This window comes from Lathamus discolor, chromosome 6 (genome assembly GCF_037157495.1).
Source record: "Lathamus discolor isolate bLatDis1 chromosome 6, bLatDis1.hap1, whole genome shotgun sequence".
Classification (NCBI taxonomy): Eukaryota; Metazoa; Chordata; class Aves; order Psittaciformes; family Psittacidae; genus Lathamus; species Lathamus discolor.
Genome location: NC_088889.1, coordinates 38,049,236 through 38,067,666, shown reverse-complemented (window position 1 = coordinate 38,067,666; position 18,431 = coordinate 38,049,236). Strand labels below are relative to the sequence as shown.

Here is an 18,431-nt window from a genome sequence, read left to right as displayed (position 1 = left end):
CAGCCTGCCACCTGCTCCCCCATCTCCACCTGACATCATGGTGCTAGAGCACAGGACACCATTGCCTAGGGCAATGTTCCTCCTGGGGTGTCCCTCCTGGGGTGTCCCAGTGGTGATAAGGACAGAAGACCAAAGCAGCTGGGCAGGGGAGTCTTGAACCCCTCTGCTTCCTCTTGGCTCCTCTCCATCCCACCCTACGTGTTGGTGGCGCTGGGGTTGACAGCCGTTGACCCGTGTACAGGAGAGACAGCATCGTGTGGGGCATGGGCCGGCCGGGCTGGGGTAGGATGAGATGGGAAAGAGCTCACTTTCCACGGGGCTGCGGAGTTGCCCTGCAGCCCTCCCTGCCCCGTGTCTTTGCTGCCCTGGGGAGGCAGGGCTGGTGCTGGGGAGCACGGACACTCGCTCCGGACCTTGGCCTTCGTGTTCCGAGGCTCGGCACTGAGAAGCGGAGTCTCCGCACAGAGCCTGCCCCTGCGGGCTGGGCCGGGCGGGACGGCGGCGGCACCGGGACGGGTCGCGGGGCTGGAAGGCTGAGAGCGAGCTGGAGCGCACGCGGTCGGGGGTGCGAGGTGCGGGAGCGCCGAGGGGCCAGAGGGCACCGGCGGTGCCGTGGGGAGCAGGAGGGCACAGCGGTACCGGGGGGTGCCGGGCTGCGGGCTGCCGGTGCCCCGGCTGGTCCCACCCTTGTGAGGCGCTCCCCGCCCCGCGGCCCCGCTCCCCCGCCCTCCCTGACGTGTGGCGCTGGCAGCCCGGCCGGTTCCGCATTCCCGACCCCTCCCCGCAGCCCAGGGGCCGCTATATAACCGGGGCTGATGCAACCCACCCCGCCGCCTGCCACAGCCCGCGGGAGGCGCGCACCGGGGCGGCGGGGGGCGGCGGCGGCGGCGGCCCGAGGCGCCCCGGCAGCGGCCGGCACCGACATCGGCACCCGGCGGGCCCCGGGGGTCGGGGCAGAGCCGCGCAGCCGGGCGGCGGAGGCGGTGGGGCTGAGCCTGCAGCCCGCGCCCTGCCCCTGCGTGCGGCCGGGCCCCGCGGGCACCCCGGCAGCCCGGTCCCTCTGCACGGTGGGTGCGGGCGCGGGCGGAGGGGGAGCGCCGGGCGGGCCGGGACTGCGGCACGGGCGGGCGAGGCGGCTGGGGTTGCCCGGAGGAGCAGCCCGGCCCCCCGCGGCGGCGGGCAGGGTGCTGCCCTCCGGGCGGCCATGGGATCCGGCTGCCCGCGGCCGGGCGCACGGGGGAGGCGCGGGCGGAGGCTCCGCGGCAGCGGGCAGAGCCGCGCAGGCGGCGCGGGGCGGCGCGGCTGTCCGCGCAGACAGCTCCGCGCTGGGTCGGGGCTGCCCCCGGGGGTGCCGGGCCGCTGTCCCGCTCGGGCCTGCCGCAGGCGCGGTGGCAGCTGCCTCGCCCGGTGCCCTGCTTGTCCCCGCTTCACCTGTCGTGTGGGGCGCAGGTGGGGGGCCCGGGCTGCCTGCCCCTGAGCCGTGCCGTGCTGCGGGGGGGGGGGGGGGCGGCGTTGCGGGCCTCCCTCCCACCTGCGGGGCCCCGGGAAGGAGAGGCGCTCGGTCCCAAGTCCGCTTTAGCAGTCAGGCATGGAGTTGAATGGAAGTTGCATTCTTTTGCAAGGTCTGCTCCGGGAGGCACTTTTCTTTTTCCATGGGAGGGAAATAGGTTTGAGAGCAAATTGGGGGAGAGGGAGAAATACCAAAAGAGCAAGAGCCACATTATGTTTCCATTTTCCTTTAATGAAGGCCCTGTGGAGGTGTATTTGAAAACACAGGGTCTCCTATGCCTTCAAGGAGGGTGAGAACACAGTGCTGGCTGGTTCCAGGGCCATATGCAGCGTATGGTGGCCAATGAAACGGGGCCTGGCTCGTTCTCTTGCTTGTCTTGGCAGCCTGCTCCATGGCTTGCATTACCAGCCCTGGAACACAACCACTGCCAAACTGTGTGTGTGTGCATGTGTGTGTGTGTGTTTGGACTCCAAGAGCTCAGCAGAACAAATGCTTCTGCAGCTTACACCAGGACTTTTTAGCTAGTTTAGAGAAAACTTGCAGGCAGTTTTCAGCGTCTACGCCGGGAATTCTCTGGTGAGTGCTTGTGTGGGGACACCTGGGAATGCCGGTCACCACAGTTCGGGTTCTTAGTATGACTCCTTCTCATTTAATCCAGCAAAAACCTGCCCGTGTGGGGGCTGAGTGTGTGGGAGCTGGAGCACCATCCAGACCGTCCCTGTGTTGAGTGGCAATTGCTTGTCTCAGGCTCCTGGGGTCTGGGGGGTTAACAAGATCTGCGGAGGGTTAACATGCAGGTTGCTGCCTCTGTCTCCTCGCTGAGGTATCAATGGATGCTTCTCCTTCCTCTTCATGGCTGAGCGTTGAGCGTTTCCCTCTTTACAAGATGCAGAGGTTTCTGTGCTGCAGTCCTTGTCAAGGAAGAGTAGATGGTCCTTCACACCTCTTGCCTCCTCCTGCCTTCTCTGTCTGAGCAGTGTGTCCAGCTAAGCTCCTGAAGCACGGGCAGCACTGAGTGCGAGCTCTGTGGACTCCTTTCCCATGCTAGTGTTTGCTGCTTCAGCTGCATTGCCTGGGTCAGGTACTTGACAGCATGCAGTGCCTTGCGTGTGAAGCTGTTGAGAGGCTCTTTTCACCGCAGTGGGCTGTTCCTGGTGGAGCTGGCCCCAAGAGCGAGGGAGACAGAGCCATGGTGTGTGGCATGGACCCGTTGCCAGCCTGCATGTGTCCTGCAGTGACATGCATGTGTCCTGCTGCAAGCAGAGGGCACAGCAAACCTGGTGACATCTGTCTTTGGCTGCTTGCGTGGATTTCTTGATTGATTGGACTGTTCAGAGTATCAGTCCAACCACTGCTATTTTAACGTGCTGCCAGGGAGCTGAAGGTCCATCCGAGCCTCTCAGCTGAGCAGGGCTGTTGCAGACTAGCCAGAGCTGTTCTTTGTATGGTCTTTGTGGATGACCCTGGCATCCGGGGCATGATTTTGAGGAGTTTGTAAGGGGGAGCCTCTCATCTCTGAGGCCATCCTTGGCCCCTGAGGGCAGAGCTCTGTGCTCTCACGTCCTCTTGAAGAAGATTCCAGCCATGACCATGTGTGGTCATGGACGGTCCTGAGGGATTTCAACAACTCAGTCGCTAACCTCGGTGTCTGTGCTGCAGCCTAGCTCAGATCAGGATACTCTTTCCTCCTCAAATCCCTTTTGAGCTGCTTCAGGTAGAAACAGAAGCTTTTACCTTCCTGCTCTGTGCTGCCGTCCGGTGTGTGGTGCAGCATTATTAAATGTCTGCCGCAAGTAATTAATTGCAGTCTCTAATAACAGTGCTGTGCTAATTAATTGCAATATTTTGCAGCTATTGCGATTAACTATTGCAGTACAGGAGCCTTGCCATGCTGGGTGCTGTACAAAACCCTGCTGTCACAGGTTGCTTACAAGTCAGTCGCTGCATTGCAGTGGTGGGGGCAGTGTAATGCTGATCTAGAGCTTTGCACTACCCTGTGAAGGTATGGAGGAAAACATTCAGGGGAAAAGGAGGTCTGCGAGGTGACTGCTTTGATAATGGCAAGGGGGGCATTACTTCTAAAGCTGAGGACTGGAGGACCAGTGTTACCTTTCTTCGTAATGGGATAAGGAGTCAAAGCATCAGACGGGCAGCTATGGGGCCTGATGGTGGGAATCAGCTATGGGGGGCTGCAAAACTGCACTTCTGCTAAGGGGGGGCTGTCTGCCCTGTGAGTACAGTGTAGGGAGCTTTGTGCCTCCCTTATGGATAAGAGGAGGGAGGCGGCAAGATGCTCTGTGTTCCTGTTTTCAGAAAGCTTTTCATAGCCTTCTGTCTGTAAATGACTTGCACATTCCTCCTGCCATCTGTGTGAAACTAGATGTACAGGACTGAGCCAGGCTGCTCCCACTCATGAAATCAGTTTAGACTTCCATTTCATAAGGAACAGCTCCTTCTTTTCTTCAGCATTGTGGCCCTGAAGCCCACTAACTGGAGCTTGGGAGTTTGGGATGGGACATTACATGTCTGGTGTTCACAAACCTTGCAGCTCTTCTCCCACCATGTGGGGTTGCCTGTGGGATGAAGGGAACAGCAAGGGCAGCAGCTGGGGGTGTCTGTGGGAAGGGTGCAGATGCTTCTTTGGCCTTGCACACCCTGGGACTGATTGCAGGAGCTGTCTCTCCCGCTTGGAATGGGAGTGTAGAGGTGGTGAGGTACGATGGTGTCTGGCATACTGAGGTGGCATGCTGCAGCTCACTGCACTTGGTAAGCCATGCTGTGACTGTGCCTTAAACAGGTCTTTAAATAGAGGGGAATCTCTCTGATGCCATAAAACATTAAAGTTAGGTCCTTGGTAAAGAGAGGGCATGCACAGTTTTATCCCGGGGGTGTCACTTCAGCTTTTCAATACACTACAGGTGATGGGTTCCTTGGCATCACAGCTTCAGCCAGTGAATGAATGAATGAATGAATGTACAGTGGCAGTTGTTAAAATCCGTGTTTGCCAGCACTACTGCATGGATATCTGAAAAGACTGCTTACAACCAAAGGGCTTGGCTGCAGCTGTGCTCTGGTGGTTGGCGAGTAACTTCCATACTGATCAATGTGGCCTTTGGTGCTGGCACTGCAAGTCACTGCTTTTGACAATGCAGACCAGAAGTGGCCAAACAGGAGACAGGGCGACCTGCTGTAAGGCATAACTCAAAACTGTATGCATCAGATGCATCTAGACCAGACAGCAGTTGTGTGGGAATGGGAGAGTATTGTATTTTAGACAACAGCAAAAACCTGTAATTGCATGGTAGGTACTTGTGGCACTGAGAATACGGGGTAGTGGCTTTCTGCCTTCAACTTCATTGTGCTTCCCTTGGCATTCACTGGGGGCTGAAGCTTGACGTTGAAGAAGGTCTGTAGGCTCCAGTGACCCCCAGCACCATGTAGCCTCCCCAGCCAGAAGAGTCCGGGTGGAAAAAAAGCAATGGCTCTGTGCTTCAGAGGAGTGATAGCCAACTGCCCTGTCTTTGTTTGGGAAGTTACATTCTTCAGACATGAGAAGTTGGGCATGTCAGGAAAGGGTTTTCATGTAAATCATCCTTCTGCCAACAGAAGGAACTAGAAAGATGCAATGTATGACATACAGGCTGAGCAAACTTGATAGCCAGGAGCTAAAAAAAGTAAAGACTTACAATAAAGCCTCAGTAAAATCTAAGGAACTGTAAGTTGCTTTTCATGGATGGTAGCACTACTTCTGATCTCCACAGCAGAGTTATTGTGTGTTGGCCAGGAGCAGATGAAAGGCCAGTTGCTGTGACTTAGGTGCTCCAAGACAGTACATACAAATGGCAACAGTATGTTAAGTGCTAACATGCTAATGAAGAGATCAAAGATAGCTTGTATGGTGGCTCACAGATTTTGGCAGTGCTCTGATGCATGGCAGCTGACAAGTAATGGCAGGCACCCCAGTTGAGCCTTGAGTGAGAGCACAACAGGCAAGCACAGAGAAGGGCTGATAGGACCATGTTAGTGCCGCACTTAACGTGGGCAAGAGAGAAACATGCTGGTATTTACAGAGTGTCAGAATCTGCTGGCTGGCAATATTAGGTGCTAGACTAGCTCTCTGAGCATTGGAAGAGCACTTGGATCAACCATTGCGGATGTCAGACCGTGTAAAATAGCTTCTGTTGGAAGAAACTGTGATTTATAGACAGCAAGATTGAAAATAAGGTTGCAAACAGCTCTGATTCTTGCCAAGGTAGCTGACAACAGAGATAAGGCAGTAATGGCAATTTAAATTGAAATGTGACTGTTGGAGCCTGCTTTGGGATATTGTGGTCCTGTCTGCTGTTGGTGCAGCAGGAGCATCTGCATTGGATCCATAAAGAAGCAAACAGCTCCTCTGGATAAGTGAGGATGAGTAGGATGGTCAAGAGGGAACAGTGGATGCAGACTAAGGCAGTTTCTGCACAGGGAAATGAACGTAAAATTTCAACACGGGTAGATATTCCTGTGCCTGTTTTAGTCTGTGGGTAAGAATAGCACTGAAGAGGAGTCAGGAGGGGTGTGAATATAGGTTAGCAACTAGAGTACAAGCCCCCAGGGACACTGGATTGCGTGGATTATGCCTACGCATGTTAGATTTATGCCATAACTGCTATGCAAACATCAGCTCCTTAAAACAAAAAAAAACCCAACCAAAAAAACCCAAACCAACCCCAAAAAACCCCGAACACCCCTCCTCCCAGCACCCCCCCCCCCCCCGAAAAAAGGGTCCTCAGAAAAAGGAGCAGCAAAATCGGGTGGGGGGGGAGGGAAACCAAACCAAACCACCCCAAAACTCCAAATGAACTGCAGCAGAAAGAATAGGAGGATTCTGTGATACACAGGGACAGTGTCACTGAGGAAGCTGAGCAACTGTATGGGACAGTAACAGCTTGGTAAAGCTTCTTCTCACTTTGTTGTTGGCTCCAGAAGATAACAGACCTTGGCAATAGGAGAAAAGCTGAGTAATGGGCACTGTCTTTAAGAAATATTAAATCAACCAGCGCAGCAGACTGGTGACCATAAGGATGTAAGTGGGGGACAAAGCACCAAAATACTTGCTGCTGCTGGGGAAGATGCAGCAAAGCAAAGGTGAGCAAAGAAAGCTGAACTGTTGTCAGCTTTGTGTGGGTGAGACAGTTGCTAAAATAACTGAGCTGACCAATACCACAACAAGAGCAGAGCAAGGATGCAAAAGTGACTGTAATAATTAGGAGAGTTTACAGACATATTGGCAAGGGGTCAAGTCTTGTGTTACAGCATTTTAACCAGAACAAGGGGAGTGTAGAGGCAAAGCTAAAGAAATACAAACTGAATTTTGACCCATGAAATCACGTGCTGACCAGACCTTTGCTGCAAGGATAGTTGCTGAAGAGAGCACTGAATGACACAAGCTGCTCATTGCTGAAGTTTTAAGAAAGCCTTCTCTGTCTTCTAATTCGCTCCGGAGCATCTTGATGTCATGGCACAAAGTGATGAATAGCATCAGTGCAGAAGGCACAGCTACGGTGAATGTAAACTCAAGCAGATGGTGTCACGCAGATCCCAGTGTCATATATAAGGCTGCACATTCTCTTTCTCCTTGCTGCTTTGCTTTGCTGTTAGCTTCATTATGTGAAAAAGCATAGCTGATACAATGCAGGAATTGTGTGGTTCAGCTGCAGGACACCATAAGCTAGGTTTTACTGAAGATACCTTTCTTAGCTCATGTAAGGAGACATTGAAAGGCTGCCTGGCAATGTGGAATAAAAGACTGTGTTAATAATCAGTTCTGAAAAGAAAAAACCTAGTAAGAATCCCAGCTAAAGCACTGTGTTAGAAAGTGAAGGAATACAGAGTTGAGCTGGTTCGTGTGCCTTAGAAATAACAAACACTGCACTGGAATATCCAGAAAGGAATTAGGACTTGGCAAGGCACCAGCCTTATTCACCCCATCCAGCAAGATGTGGCTGTTGAAAAATGGAAACTTAAGGGTCAAACTCACATCTTGAACTTCAGTGTTATTTCTCTCCTACCATGCAAATGTGTTAGAAAAATGCTGGAGCTATAGGCAGGCATGTCAATGTGTTTCAGGGTAGTGGCCTCAGGAAGAAGACTGAAGTATTAAATAGAATTACATGCACTGGCTTTTTGACACGATCAAAGTACAACTTTTTACCTCTAGCATTAACCAGAAAAGAAGGTGAAAGTACCTGGGACTCTGGATGACAGGAAAGCCTCTCTTACAGGAGGGAGAGGAACAGAGGCTCTGACTAGCAGGCAGTGACAGTGCCTGGGGCTGAGGGGCACTGCGGGCTGGGTGGGATGATCTGTCACTGCACCCCTGCTCTGCAGAGAGGGACAGCATCTCTCCTCTTTCCATTCTTTTCCCCATGGTTATAGTCGTGCTGGGAATGGTTTTATGTTCCTCTCTGAGGTCTATCTCAGCTTGACTCTTGGCAGTCCTTAAGTGCTCCAGAGCTTCCTGACCCCCTAAGCAAGATACTTCTTGCAGAAGTCACTGGCCCCCTTCCCACATACTTCTCAGCTCATCTTAATGTGCGTGTTCATGTTCTTCCAGGTGGCTCCTGGTGCTGTGGTTTGAACAGTTTTAGATTTAGTTTACACTGATGCAGGTGTGATGTGGGCTTTGGCAGTTGCAGTCCCTACATCCAGGATTAATTTTTAGAGCATGTTAGGTACTGGGCCAGCTCCTTCGCTCTGACCTGTGCCTGGTGTCACGCTGGTGTGGAGGCTATTTCAGGGCATAGTAACCTACCAGATAAAAGAGGCGGAGGGAAAAGGTGGACCAGAGCAAACACAATGTTTTCTCAGTTCTGTAGCCAGTTGTCCATGGGGAACTGCCCCAGGCTCAGGGATGCAGGCAGTCCCACAGTGCCGAGAACAGATTTCTCCTCCTTCATTGTTTCACAAATTGGAGTGACCTGAACTTTGTCTAGCTGAGGGCTTGGACTGTCCAGCCCAGGGCCTGAGTGCTGTCAGCTGCATGTTGGGATGGAAGATAACAAATGAAAACCAGGTCCCCAAGTCCGGAATGGATTTAGGCATCCAGAGCAGGGCTCAAATCAATCAGTTCCCAGCCCAAAGCCTGTGAAAGGGTGGGCCAGGGCCCCAAATCAGTGTGTGCCATAGCAGCTCATACATGGGATTTGCAGGAGGGAGACTTGAGCCCAAACTGCTCAAGTTGGGGATGGACATCTTGCACTGACCTGGACCTCTTCAGTGGCAGATTAAAGCATATGACAGCTCACAGCACATTGCAGCCTGTAGGTGCTCTTTGATGCAAATCCTCTTGTCTGTCATGCCAGTAGGGCTTGCACAGCACCCATGCTGGAAGCTGTGGGGCTTGCATAAGCCTTTCTACCCTTGACTAACCTGTATGATTGGCTTTCCTTCCCTTCTGCAGCTCATCTGCTCTTCCTTCGCATTAGCAAACATACCACATAATCTCCTGGATAGAGATGTGCCAACACCAAGAAATCCTTAACTTCTCTGCTTATCATGATTAACCCTGTTCGACCTCCTCCCACTGACCCTGCTTGAGCAGGAGGGTTGGACCAGGTCCCTCCACACCTCAACTGTTCTGTGACTCCGTGGCCCAGCAGTCCTATCTTGCATGCAGCTTTACTCAAGTTTTCAGCCTGATACTGACATCAACTTGTCACCCCAGGATGGGAAGTGCTGAGCAACTGTGACAGTTGGCTTGACGACGTGTGTGTGTGCCTAAGCTTAGCACAGCTCCCCTGCCTGGACCAAACGTCTGCGTCACCTGTTACCTGGTCTCTCTGCAGCTGAGAGTGGATGGTTTGGAAAGAGCAGGGCAAGGGTATGTTACCTGCCGCTTAATGCATATCCTCACTCTGGCAGTCTGTGCTGTCAGAGCTTCCAGGTGTGTGTGCAGACTAGTGTGACTGATGGTCCGTTGTGGACCCCTCTTCCATAAGAAGCTGCTCAGTGAGATGTTGAGTCCACTCCATTGGCCTGTTTCTCACTCCTGACATCACTGGTCCCTCTCTCTGCTGAGTGGGTGCCTCCTGGCACAGGGGCAGGATGGGGTGAATGCCTGGAGGCTCCTGGAAGGTACTGGTACCAGTCTGCCTGGCTAGAACAAGGAGAGCAGTGCACAAGCACTGGGACAGACTGTGTTGAGTTGAGTAGGGGGAAAAATGATTGTTGTGTGAATGGAAGTAACTGGGTCACTTCTGAGTGTCCCAGGCCACTTACACAGGTAGGGATGTACTTGGGCTGTAGCAAACAACCACCTGCTCCCTTTGTTTTTTTGGCTGATAAAACAGTTCCAGCTTTATGGGCTTCCCATTTTGGGTAAAATTTTATTTCTTTATCTCTTAACTGCTTGTTTTTCATGTTTCTGGTAACTCCGTTTCTTCTGCCCATAAGTGACTTTGCCAAGGTTTGTCCTGATCCTATTCTTGCTGGCACTGCATTTTTTTTCTTTCCTGATAGAAGGAGTCTTTTGCACCTTGCTCCATGTCCCCTCCCCTTCAGCCTTTGCTTCCTCCTGTCTGTGCTGGGAGATGTTTGTTCTGTGGCAGGTTTTCCTCTTGCGGTTTTATCCCTGGTACCTGTGCTCTGTCCCAGCCCTGACCAGTGGTCTGAGCCTGTCCAGAAGAAACCCAGCCTAGGGCATATTATGGTCCTCTTTGTGCCATTTTGTTCCTGTCCTAATAACCTACACATTAATCGGAACTCAAGAGCAAACCTTGGTCTTCTGCACTCCAGAGAAAGGTGTACCAAAACCAGCCCATGGGACCACTGCTGTAGCCAGCTCCTGCTCTTCCGGTGCTTTGCCCCTCAGGTCTTTTCCCTTCCTGATGTACGCAGCAGTAGTGTATCCTTCCTAGCAGGATTCATGTATTTTGGTTTCTGTCACAGGTTTTGCTTAGTCCTTGCCTTTGCTATCACTAGGAAGGGGTGGCTGGGTTTTTTGGGTGATGGGGCTGCAGAATAAATTTGACTTGTTATGCATTGTGAGGTCCTGTGGCTGGGTTGTAACGGGCCATGTCTCGCTCTCCCTCCAGCCTACAGCGCTGTTTCCCCTGCTATGATGCCAGGGCAGATCCCCGACCCGTCCCTGACGGCAGGCGCGCTGCCTGGGCTCGGCCCCTTGACAGGACTGCCTGGCACAGCCCTGACCGCTGAGGAGCTGAAGTGCGCCGACATCCGCAACATCGGGGCCATGATCTCGCCGCTCCATTTCCTGGAGGTGAAGCTTGGAAAGAGACCCCAGCCCGTGAAAAGTGAGGTGAGTCTTGGGGGCTGCTGGCTGCAGACGACCCTGAGGGGCCATGGCCTTCACCTGCCTGGCTTTCTCTCCTGCCTGTGCTCCAAGCACAGGGTGCTTTCCTGCCAGGGTGGCCAGCAATGTGTTTTATAAGCATGTCATGCTGCCTGCTTGGTGATGTGCACATGTGTTGGTGGCTGCTCCGTGAACTGCCTCTTCCCTGTGCCTGAATCTATGTCCCTGCTGCATGGGCTGGGAGTGTTGGTCTCAGTGTCCCAGACCTGACTGGTCCCATGCAGCTATTTGCAACCAGCTGAACAAAAAGCCTGCTTGTGGAGTCTGGTGCAGCCAGCATGGTCCTAGATTGGGCACGCACCCAAAGGAGAAGCCATGCAGCCTGTCAGAGGATTTAGAATCATAGAATGATAGAATAGCTAGGGTTGGAAAGGACCTTAAGATCATCTAGTTCCAACCCCCTGCCATGGGCAGGGACACCTCACACTAAACCATGTCACCCAAGGCTCTGTCCAACCTGGACTTGAACACTGCCAGGGACGGAGCATTCACAGCTTCCCTGGGCAACCGATTCCAGTGCCTCACCACCCTCACAGTAAAGAACTTCTTCCTTATATCCAATCTAAACTTCCCCTGTTCAAGTTTTAACCTGTTACCTCTTGTCCTGTCACTACAGTCCCTGATGAAGAGTCCCTCCCCAGCATCCCTATAGGCCCCCTTCAGGTACTGGAAGGCTGCTATGAGGTCCCCACGCAGCCTTCTCTTCTCCAGGCTCAACAGCCCCAACTTCCTCAGCCTGTCTTCATACAGGAGGTGCTCCAGTCCCCTAATCATCCTCGTGGCCCTCCTCTGGACTTGTTCCAGCAGTTCCTTTTTATGTTGAGGACACCAGAACTGTGCACTATACTCCAAGTGAGGTCTCATCATTTGATGAAAGCATCATTTGCACGATGCTTTCATCCCACCTCAAGCCCTTGGTGCTGCTGGTGTTGGTGTTGCCTTTCCTATGAGGACAAGGTGTGTGTGTCAGTGCTGTTGAGCAGCAGCAGTGACCCTGCCCTGCTGCTCTGCTCCTGGGATGGGGCAGGTGGCAGCTTCTGCTTGGTACCACAGGCTGGCATGTCCGAATCAGGCTGCGGGGACTTGGGAGATGCTTGCACAGCATTCTCCTTGTGTGGTTGTCTCATGTGTTGGTTGTCCAGTCTTTGACTCCTTGACCCTTGCTGTACTGGTGGTGAATGTTTGCACCTCACACTGCTTGCAGGTAGAGCAGGGAACCCATCAGTTCAGAGACCCTGTGGTGGTGAGGGTGGTGGCTGCTGTCAGAAGGTCTGATAAACAGCCCTTCTGAACAGTGCATTTGCTGCTGTGGATACCTCAGATGATGCCATGTGAGGATGCAGCGATGTGCATCCTCTAGAGAAGTCTGTGAGGCAGTGATAGATGATGTGAAAAACTGTGATGAGATGTGAGCTGAAGGGGGTAAAACATCAGGTCCATGGAGCAGCCTGATCTCTAAATGGTGCTGACACGTGATTTGACGTGATTCATGGCAAAAGCTCAGCATCACCCAGGCCCACCTGTGGGGAGGGTGCCTGTTCCTTACCTCCAGCCCCTTGCCATGGACACCTCCAGGGAGAGCTGGTATGCTGGAGTCCATCTGCTAGCCTTGCACAGGTGCTTTGTACCCAAGGGGGTGTGCAATCAGCTTGTGCAGCATCCCATGGAGATCACCTGGAGAAGGATTGAGCAGTTCTGCAATGGCAAGAGCTGAGGCGAAGATGCTATAGGAAAGCATCGGAAGGGCCTGGGGTATGCTAGTGGCTTTGGTCTCTCTATGGCAAAGCAGTCATGGGTCGGCAGCTGAAGCCAAATGCTGTCCCAAGCTCTCAGCCTGGGTATCCTACAGCAAATGGGATTCAATGCCCATCTTGCTCCATGGCTTGGGGAAGAAAGAGGGAGTATGTAATTGTGCTGTTTTCCCAGGCACAGCTCCTTCCTTGGGGTGTCTCAGGCACCTCTGAACTGGCCCTCTAACAGCTGCTTTTGTTCGGTAGGCATGGGGATATAGTCTAATTGGCCTCTGTGCAGCAGGGACAGGGCATGTGGAGTGAAGATAGGGGGAAATCCACTGACAGCCCCCACGTAGCCACTGTCCCTGCAGCCAGTTCCTCCCCTGCATAGCTTGTGGAGCTGAGGACAGCAAATGGAGCTGCCCCTGGCACAGGCTTTGCAGTGAAAGCCTTTGGGAGCTGAAGCAGTAGCTGCTTATCCCATGAGCAGCCAAGAAGCTGCCCACGCATGATTTTGCAATGCAGCCTGCGGCTGCTTTCCTCTAGCCAGAGCCAGCGGACGCTGGGTACTAGCATGCCATGCTCTGCACAGCGCCTGCGAGCTGGGGCACAGGCAGCTTCCTCTGCTGTACTGGGGGGACCAACACCTCCTGCCACTGAGGAGTTTGTCCCTGGGACTGCACACAAAACCCACCCCGGAGGGTGATGGGTGGCCCCACTGCGCAGGCTGCCTTTCTCCTGGGACAAGTGCTGCTGGGCTCCTCAGGCTGGTGATCACCTCGGTCCCTGGTGCTGCTGACTGAAGCAAGTCTGGGTCAGCCCCAGACCCACAGGGCTCCCCTGGAGATCAGCTACTGAAACATGCTGTGGGGTGATACACCATCACTGTCTCTCATACAGTAGAGTCCTAACCCCCAGCATCAGGGTCATCTAACCTTTTTGAACTGAAATCGACCAGAAGCAAAAAGGGGGAAACCTGCTTGAAGTTATAGGAGCTATGGTCAGAAACAGAGCCAAGAGCTCAAGCTGCCACTGTCTGTGCTGAACTATCCTCCTTGAGCGTCTGTACCCAGTCTAAAGGACATGGCCCTTTGCTGGGCCCTCTGTGGGGTGGAGGGGAAGCTGAAGGGGCAGCGAAAGGTCACTTTGATTCTTACTGAATGGAGCAACTGGGCATGGAAACGTTCTCAGGGATACTGTGGGGCCTGTGCAGTTGCTGTTGGCTCTTCCAGTTCCTGTTTTACAGCCCCAGAGGTACTTTGCAGGAAAGTTTGGGCTGTGTGTATTGAGCTTTGGAGTTCTGAGCAGGTGTCCTCTCTCTGCACCCTGCTAATAATCCTTGAACTAAAGGGCCAAGAAGCTATCCAAGGGGTAGATGAGTGGAGGGGAATGGTGGCTACCCTGGTGTCCACCTCCTCTTAAACTCTTCATGGTAATTTTCTAAGAGCTGCTTATGCCTTTGCTATGGGGTATCCTGGTCCTGCCAGGAGGAAAAGGCAGCAGAGCATGGAGTTAGAGCCTTCCTGGTCACTTGCGCTAATGCCTGCCATGCCTGAGTTACATGGGTGCAGTGAGAGCTGGTCACTTGTAGCTGGACTTGGGGGCATCAGTGCAGCTGCCACCCTGGCTTTCCCATGCACCATCAAGCATGGTGTGTGATGCCCATGGCGCTGCCTTGGGAACCCGGCATTATGGAAGTCTATGCATGGGTTGTGCTGACTTTGCTTAATATTTTAGCCCTGGCTGAAATAGCAACTTTGGAATAATGATGTTTGGGAAGTAAGGTAGAGAAAATGCAAAAGCTACTAGTGCTAGGAAGCCTGGACATAATTTTTCTAAAGCATTCTATACATGCTGCATATTGGACATGCAGCTTCCTTAATGTACCCCTTCACCTTAACTGTGCTGAGTCAATGTCTTATCCTGACCTTGCACATCACATTGAGGCTTTGGACTCTTGTGGATATTAGCAGTGTGCACAGCCTGCTGTGGATGATGGCGCATACAGCATTTGTTTCCTGCAGATACCACCAGTGTACCTCCATGGGTGGTAATTTGGTGGTCCCCCACTCCCACCACTGCTTTGTGGCCCCGGAAATCTCTGACCTTTCATTTGAGGTGACTCAGCCCAGCCCTAGAGCAGCAAGGCTGTTCAGATGGTGTGTGCCGCAAGAGGCTCGTCTGGGAGATAAGTCCTTCAGCCACACTGACTTGGGAAGGTACTAAGGGAAGGACATGCCTTTTCTGACTGGAGCTGCACTTAGAGAAGGTGCAAATAGAGTGTGGAAGTGCTTATAAAGCAAATGTTCCTGCCACTGCATTTGAAAGGGTTTGTTCTGTCAGGTATTTGTTGATAGGCATGAGGCAGTTCAGTCTGGCATCTCAAATTTCAGAGTCCCACGTCAAATGTGCTTGAAGACACTGGGGACCTTTACTTCTTTAGTCATGCTACAAAGCATAACCTGGATGCTGACTTTGCAGGATATTCCAGCACTTCGGATATTTCTTGAAGAAACTGGTTTGGGTTCTCAGATGTAAGCATGCCATAGGCCATTTCCTCAGGCTTTGTAGTAAATATCCCTAAATACTTTGATTATGGGTTTCTAACCCATAGGGCTTGTGGTTTGAATTAGACATCACAGAGCAGCTGAGTCATGGTGAACAGTGCAGGCACTGCTGTGTCCTGCTTCTTTACAGAGGATGCAGGACATGTCACTGTGGTGGCCCTCTGACAGCCAGTGCTGAAGCTGCAGCAGACAGTCCCACGGACTGGAAGGGGGAAACAGCAGCCAGGCCCAGCTGGGGGACCTTGCAGGTTTCTCTGCCTCTCACGCTGGGCTCTGTGCGTGATGCTTCGAATGACTGTGCTCACAAAGCTGTGCCTGTGTGATGAACTGTGCTTGTCTTTGTGGGCTGGGGCTGTGTTCCCCTTCTCTCCACCATCTCCCAGGGAGGGAGCAGCCCTGCAAAGAGTTGTATGTCCCCTGCCAGCTGTGGGTACCACACTGGTGGAGTTAGAGGCCATGGCAGCAGCACGCTTGGTTGCTGGTGAGGATTAGTCCCCATCACTGGTGGCCACTGGCACACATGGCTGCCAGCCCTCTCCTTGTCCTGCCTGATGGGGCTGCGGTGCTCATCCCTACCTCCTGCCCTGCCCCACACATGCCAGCTCTCACCTGGGCTTCTCTGTCTTATTGCAGCTGGATGAGGAAGAGGAGAGGAGGAAAAGGCGCCGGGAGAAAAACAAAGTAGCAGCAGCACGATGTCGTAACAAGAAGAAGGAAAGGACGGAGTTCCTGCAGCGGGTGGGTGCCCTGACCTCTGCCAGGGCACAGCAGGGACCTTGGCAGGAGCACCTCCTTAGAAAGGTGCCCTAGCTGTCGGCAGCACTCCTTCCTGAACTGCCCCTTCTTGCTCCTGTGCTCTTACTGGCAAAATACAAGCCCAGTGACCCCCTTTCCACGAGGCTGTGAATGTGGTGGCCAGGCAGAGCTTACAAGCATCCCTGTCTGTGCCCATGGTACCAGGCATGGACAGGGCTAAAGGTGGGCTCTGGGACCTACCTTCAGAGGGCTAAAGGAGGGCTGATAGTGTCCCTGTGTTAGCAGGAACACCCATGGGAGTGTGGCACAGGATAGGGGCTGACAGCATGTGGGCCTCCTGCCCAAGTTCCTGAAGGTTTCCCCGTTAAGAGGCCAAATGCCATCTCACCTGTGACCCCAAGGCAGCAAAACTCTTGCAGCACCTCTCTGCTTTTCTGCAAGGGGTGGTAGGACATGGGCAAATGACACAGTGGAGGACAAGGAGCCACTTCACAAGGGCAAATCCTTGCAGATGGGGGGTAAAAACTTAAACGAGGGTTTGTTTTCAAACCCTCTTCCAGACCATGGAAAGCAGCCAGGCAGGGTTTTTGCTGTGGTGCAGCAGAGACCTGTCTTAGGGGGTGGCTCTGTGTTTTGTTGTGGTAACACTGGTAATGCAAGGCAGTGGGGATGAACTGCCTGTAGGACCTGTGCCTTGGCAGGTCCTCAGGCTGCTTCTGTGCTGCAGGGGCTGAAGGACAGTGCTGAGCAGAGATGGCTTGTTGGACAAATTGTTTCTCCTTCTGTCTTGTCCTGTTGAAGTAAAGTCACATGGCGGTTGTGTTTCTGTCCTGCCAGGAGTCTGAGCGTCTGGAGCTCATGAATGCTGAGCTGAAGGCACAGATAGAAGAGCTGAAACAGGAGAGGCAGCAGCTGATCCTGATGCTGAACCGGCACCGTCCCACCTGCATCGTGCGGACAGACAGCATCAAGACGCCCGAGAGCGAAGCCAACCCGCTGCTGGAGCAGCTAGAGAAGAAGTGAAGGTGGCACTGGGCCAGGAGGAGGAGACAGTGGCGCAGGGTCTTCCAGGGTCTCTAATGTATGTACTGTATGAAGAACTGTGCACCCAGGCCTGGTGCAGCCAGCACCCAGTGGGCTTCCTTGGGAACTATGGACCAAACAAATATGGGGACAGAGAAGATCAGGAACATTCAACCATGTACTCTTGAGGCTGAACCCAGGAGCAGGGCTAGTGGCGCCGGTGAGGGCAACTTCCCTGTGATACCTCATCATGGCCCTTCAGCCTGCTCACGGCCCTCGGGACCCGCAATGCCGCAGCACGTCCCGCGACGACCCCATGCCCCGTGGGGAGAGGGCCGTGCGGTGCCCGCCAGCTCCCTGCCCAGCGGCTGCTGCTGCTCCTGGCACACGCTCCGGAGGGAATCCCGCACCCAAGAACCACAAACACTTGATGCAGCCCCGTGTGGTGGGCAGGCCTGTCGGGGCTCGGTGGCGCAGGCGCCCCCCGCAAGCACACTCAGTATAATGTTTACAGCCCAGCTGTCCGTGTCGGCCGTGCTTTTGAATGCACATTTTTACACTTTTTTAAAGTATTTTTTACAAAGTTTTTATACAGCGATCTCTATATGGATTTATATAATCACTAGATGTGATCCCATAGAAATGTATGTTATGATGGTCTGTTTGTTACAAATGCATATGCCACAGTTATCTCCATTGTGTTACTTGTCTGGTAGCATCTGGCTTCTCTCCCAGCATGCTGGGAAGGGGCTCCAAGCTGCCCTCTGCAGTGGTGTCGCTACCCTCTCCATCCATGTATGTCCTTCATAATACTCAGTTCTGTATCTCTCAGTAAATGCTACCTTTATGTATGTTGTCCTCCTGTGCTCTCTCCAGGTCAGGCCATGGTGGGCTCTGGCCAGAGCATGGCACTGTGGCAGCATATGCCAGGTCTGACCAGGCCATGGTCATTCCTGGCTGAGTGGGATGGTGGAGCTGATCCCTTTCTGGTGGTTCTCTGTAGTAGCAGCTATGGGCCAGGGGAGTTCACCATGGGGAAGTTGGGAACCTTGGAGAAAGCTCTGACCATTGTCAAGCAAGAAGTAGCTCAGTGCTGCACCAAAGAAGGCCTGCAGGGCATGGCTTGCCAGCAGGAAATGCAGAGGTGTGAAACAGGGACACCATCTCATCCTTACCTGGTCCTCCCTGTTTGAAGTCTGAACACAGCAGCTTGAACTCCTTTCAGGGATGAAAAAGAGATGGGGGAGCTATCACAATGTCCTTGTGGTGGTGATCCCTTCATGGAAGAAGGTGGAGAACAGTTCCTTTGGGTCTCTGCTGGGTCCGAGCCTTGCCCCTAACTGATGTGCTGGGAGAGCTCCTAAAGGTTTCCCTGGGCTTCAGCCAGAGCTGAGCACAGGGGTGTGGAGGTTGAGAAGATAATCAGCCAGGTGTGCTTCAGGTGCTAGGACTAAAAGAGTTAGCATCCCCATACGAATAACCAAGCC

The 18,431-nt window shown here is 53.3% G+C and overlaps 1 protein-coding gene across 3 annotated transcripts; it reads left to right on the top strand.

The window, feature by feature from the left end:
- Nucleotides 1–911: 911 nt before the first annotated feature.
- Nucleotides 912–17,795, top strand: JDP2 (Jun dimerization protein 2). Of its 3 annotated transcripts, none has more exons than XM_065686088.1 (4): nt 912–1,067; nt 10,588–10,811; nt 15,799–15,903; nt 16,759–17,795. In XM_065686088.1, the coding sequence occupies exons 2-4, from the start codon at nt 10,611–10,613 to the stop codon at nt 16,942–16,944; spliced, it is 492 nt and encodes a 163-aa protein (XP_065542160.1). In that variant the 5' UTR covers nt 912–1,067; nt 10,588–10,610; the 3' UTR covers nt 16,945–17,795. The 3 variants fall into 3 exon arrangements, with proteins under 3 accessions (XP_065542160.1, XP_065542159.1, XP_065542158.1); XM_065686086.1 differs by lacking the exon at nt 912–1,067 and adding an exon at nt 8,584–9,374; XM_065686087.1 differs by lacking the exons at nt 912–1,067; nt 15,799–15,903 and adding an exon at nt 8,201–9,374.
- The last annotated feature ends 636 nt before the right edge of the window (nt 17,796–18,431 follow it).

Bases quoted from the DNA above. Each gene is read 5' to 3' on its own strand.
- JDP2 (XM_065686086.1), top strand. From the start codon at position 9,350: ATGGTTTGGAAAGAGCAGGGCAAGG. The intron at 9,375-10,587 runs GTATGTTACCTG...CTCTCCCTCCAG, and splicing joins TTGGAAAGAGCAGGGCAAGG to CCTACAGCGCTGTTTCCCCT. The intron at 10,812-15,798 runs GTGAGTCTTGGG...GTCTTATTGCAG, and splicing joins CCCAGCCCGTGAAAAGTGAG to CTGGATGAGGAAGAGGAGAG.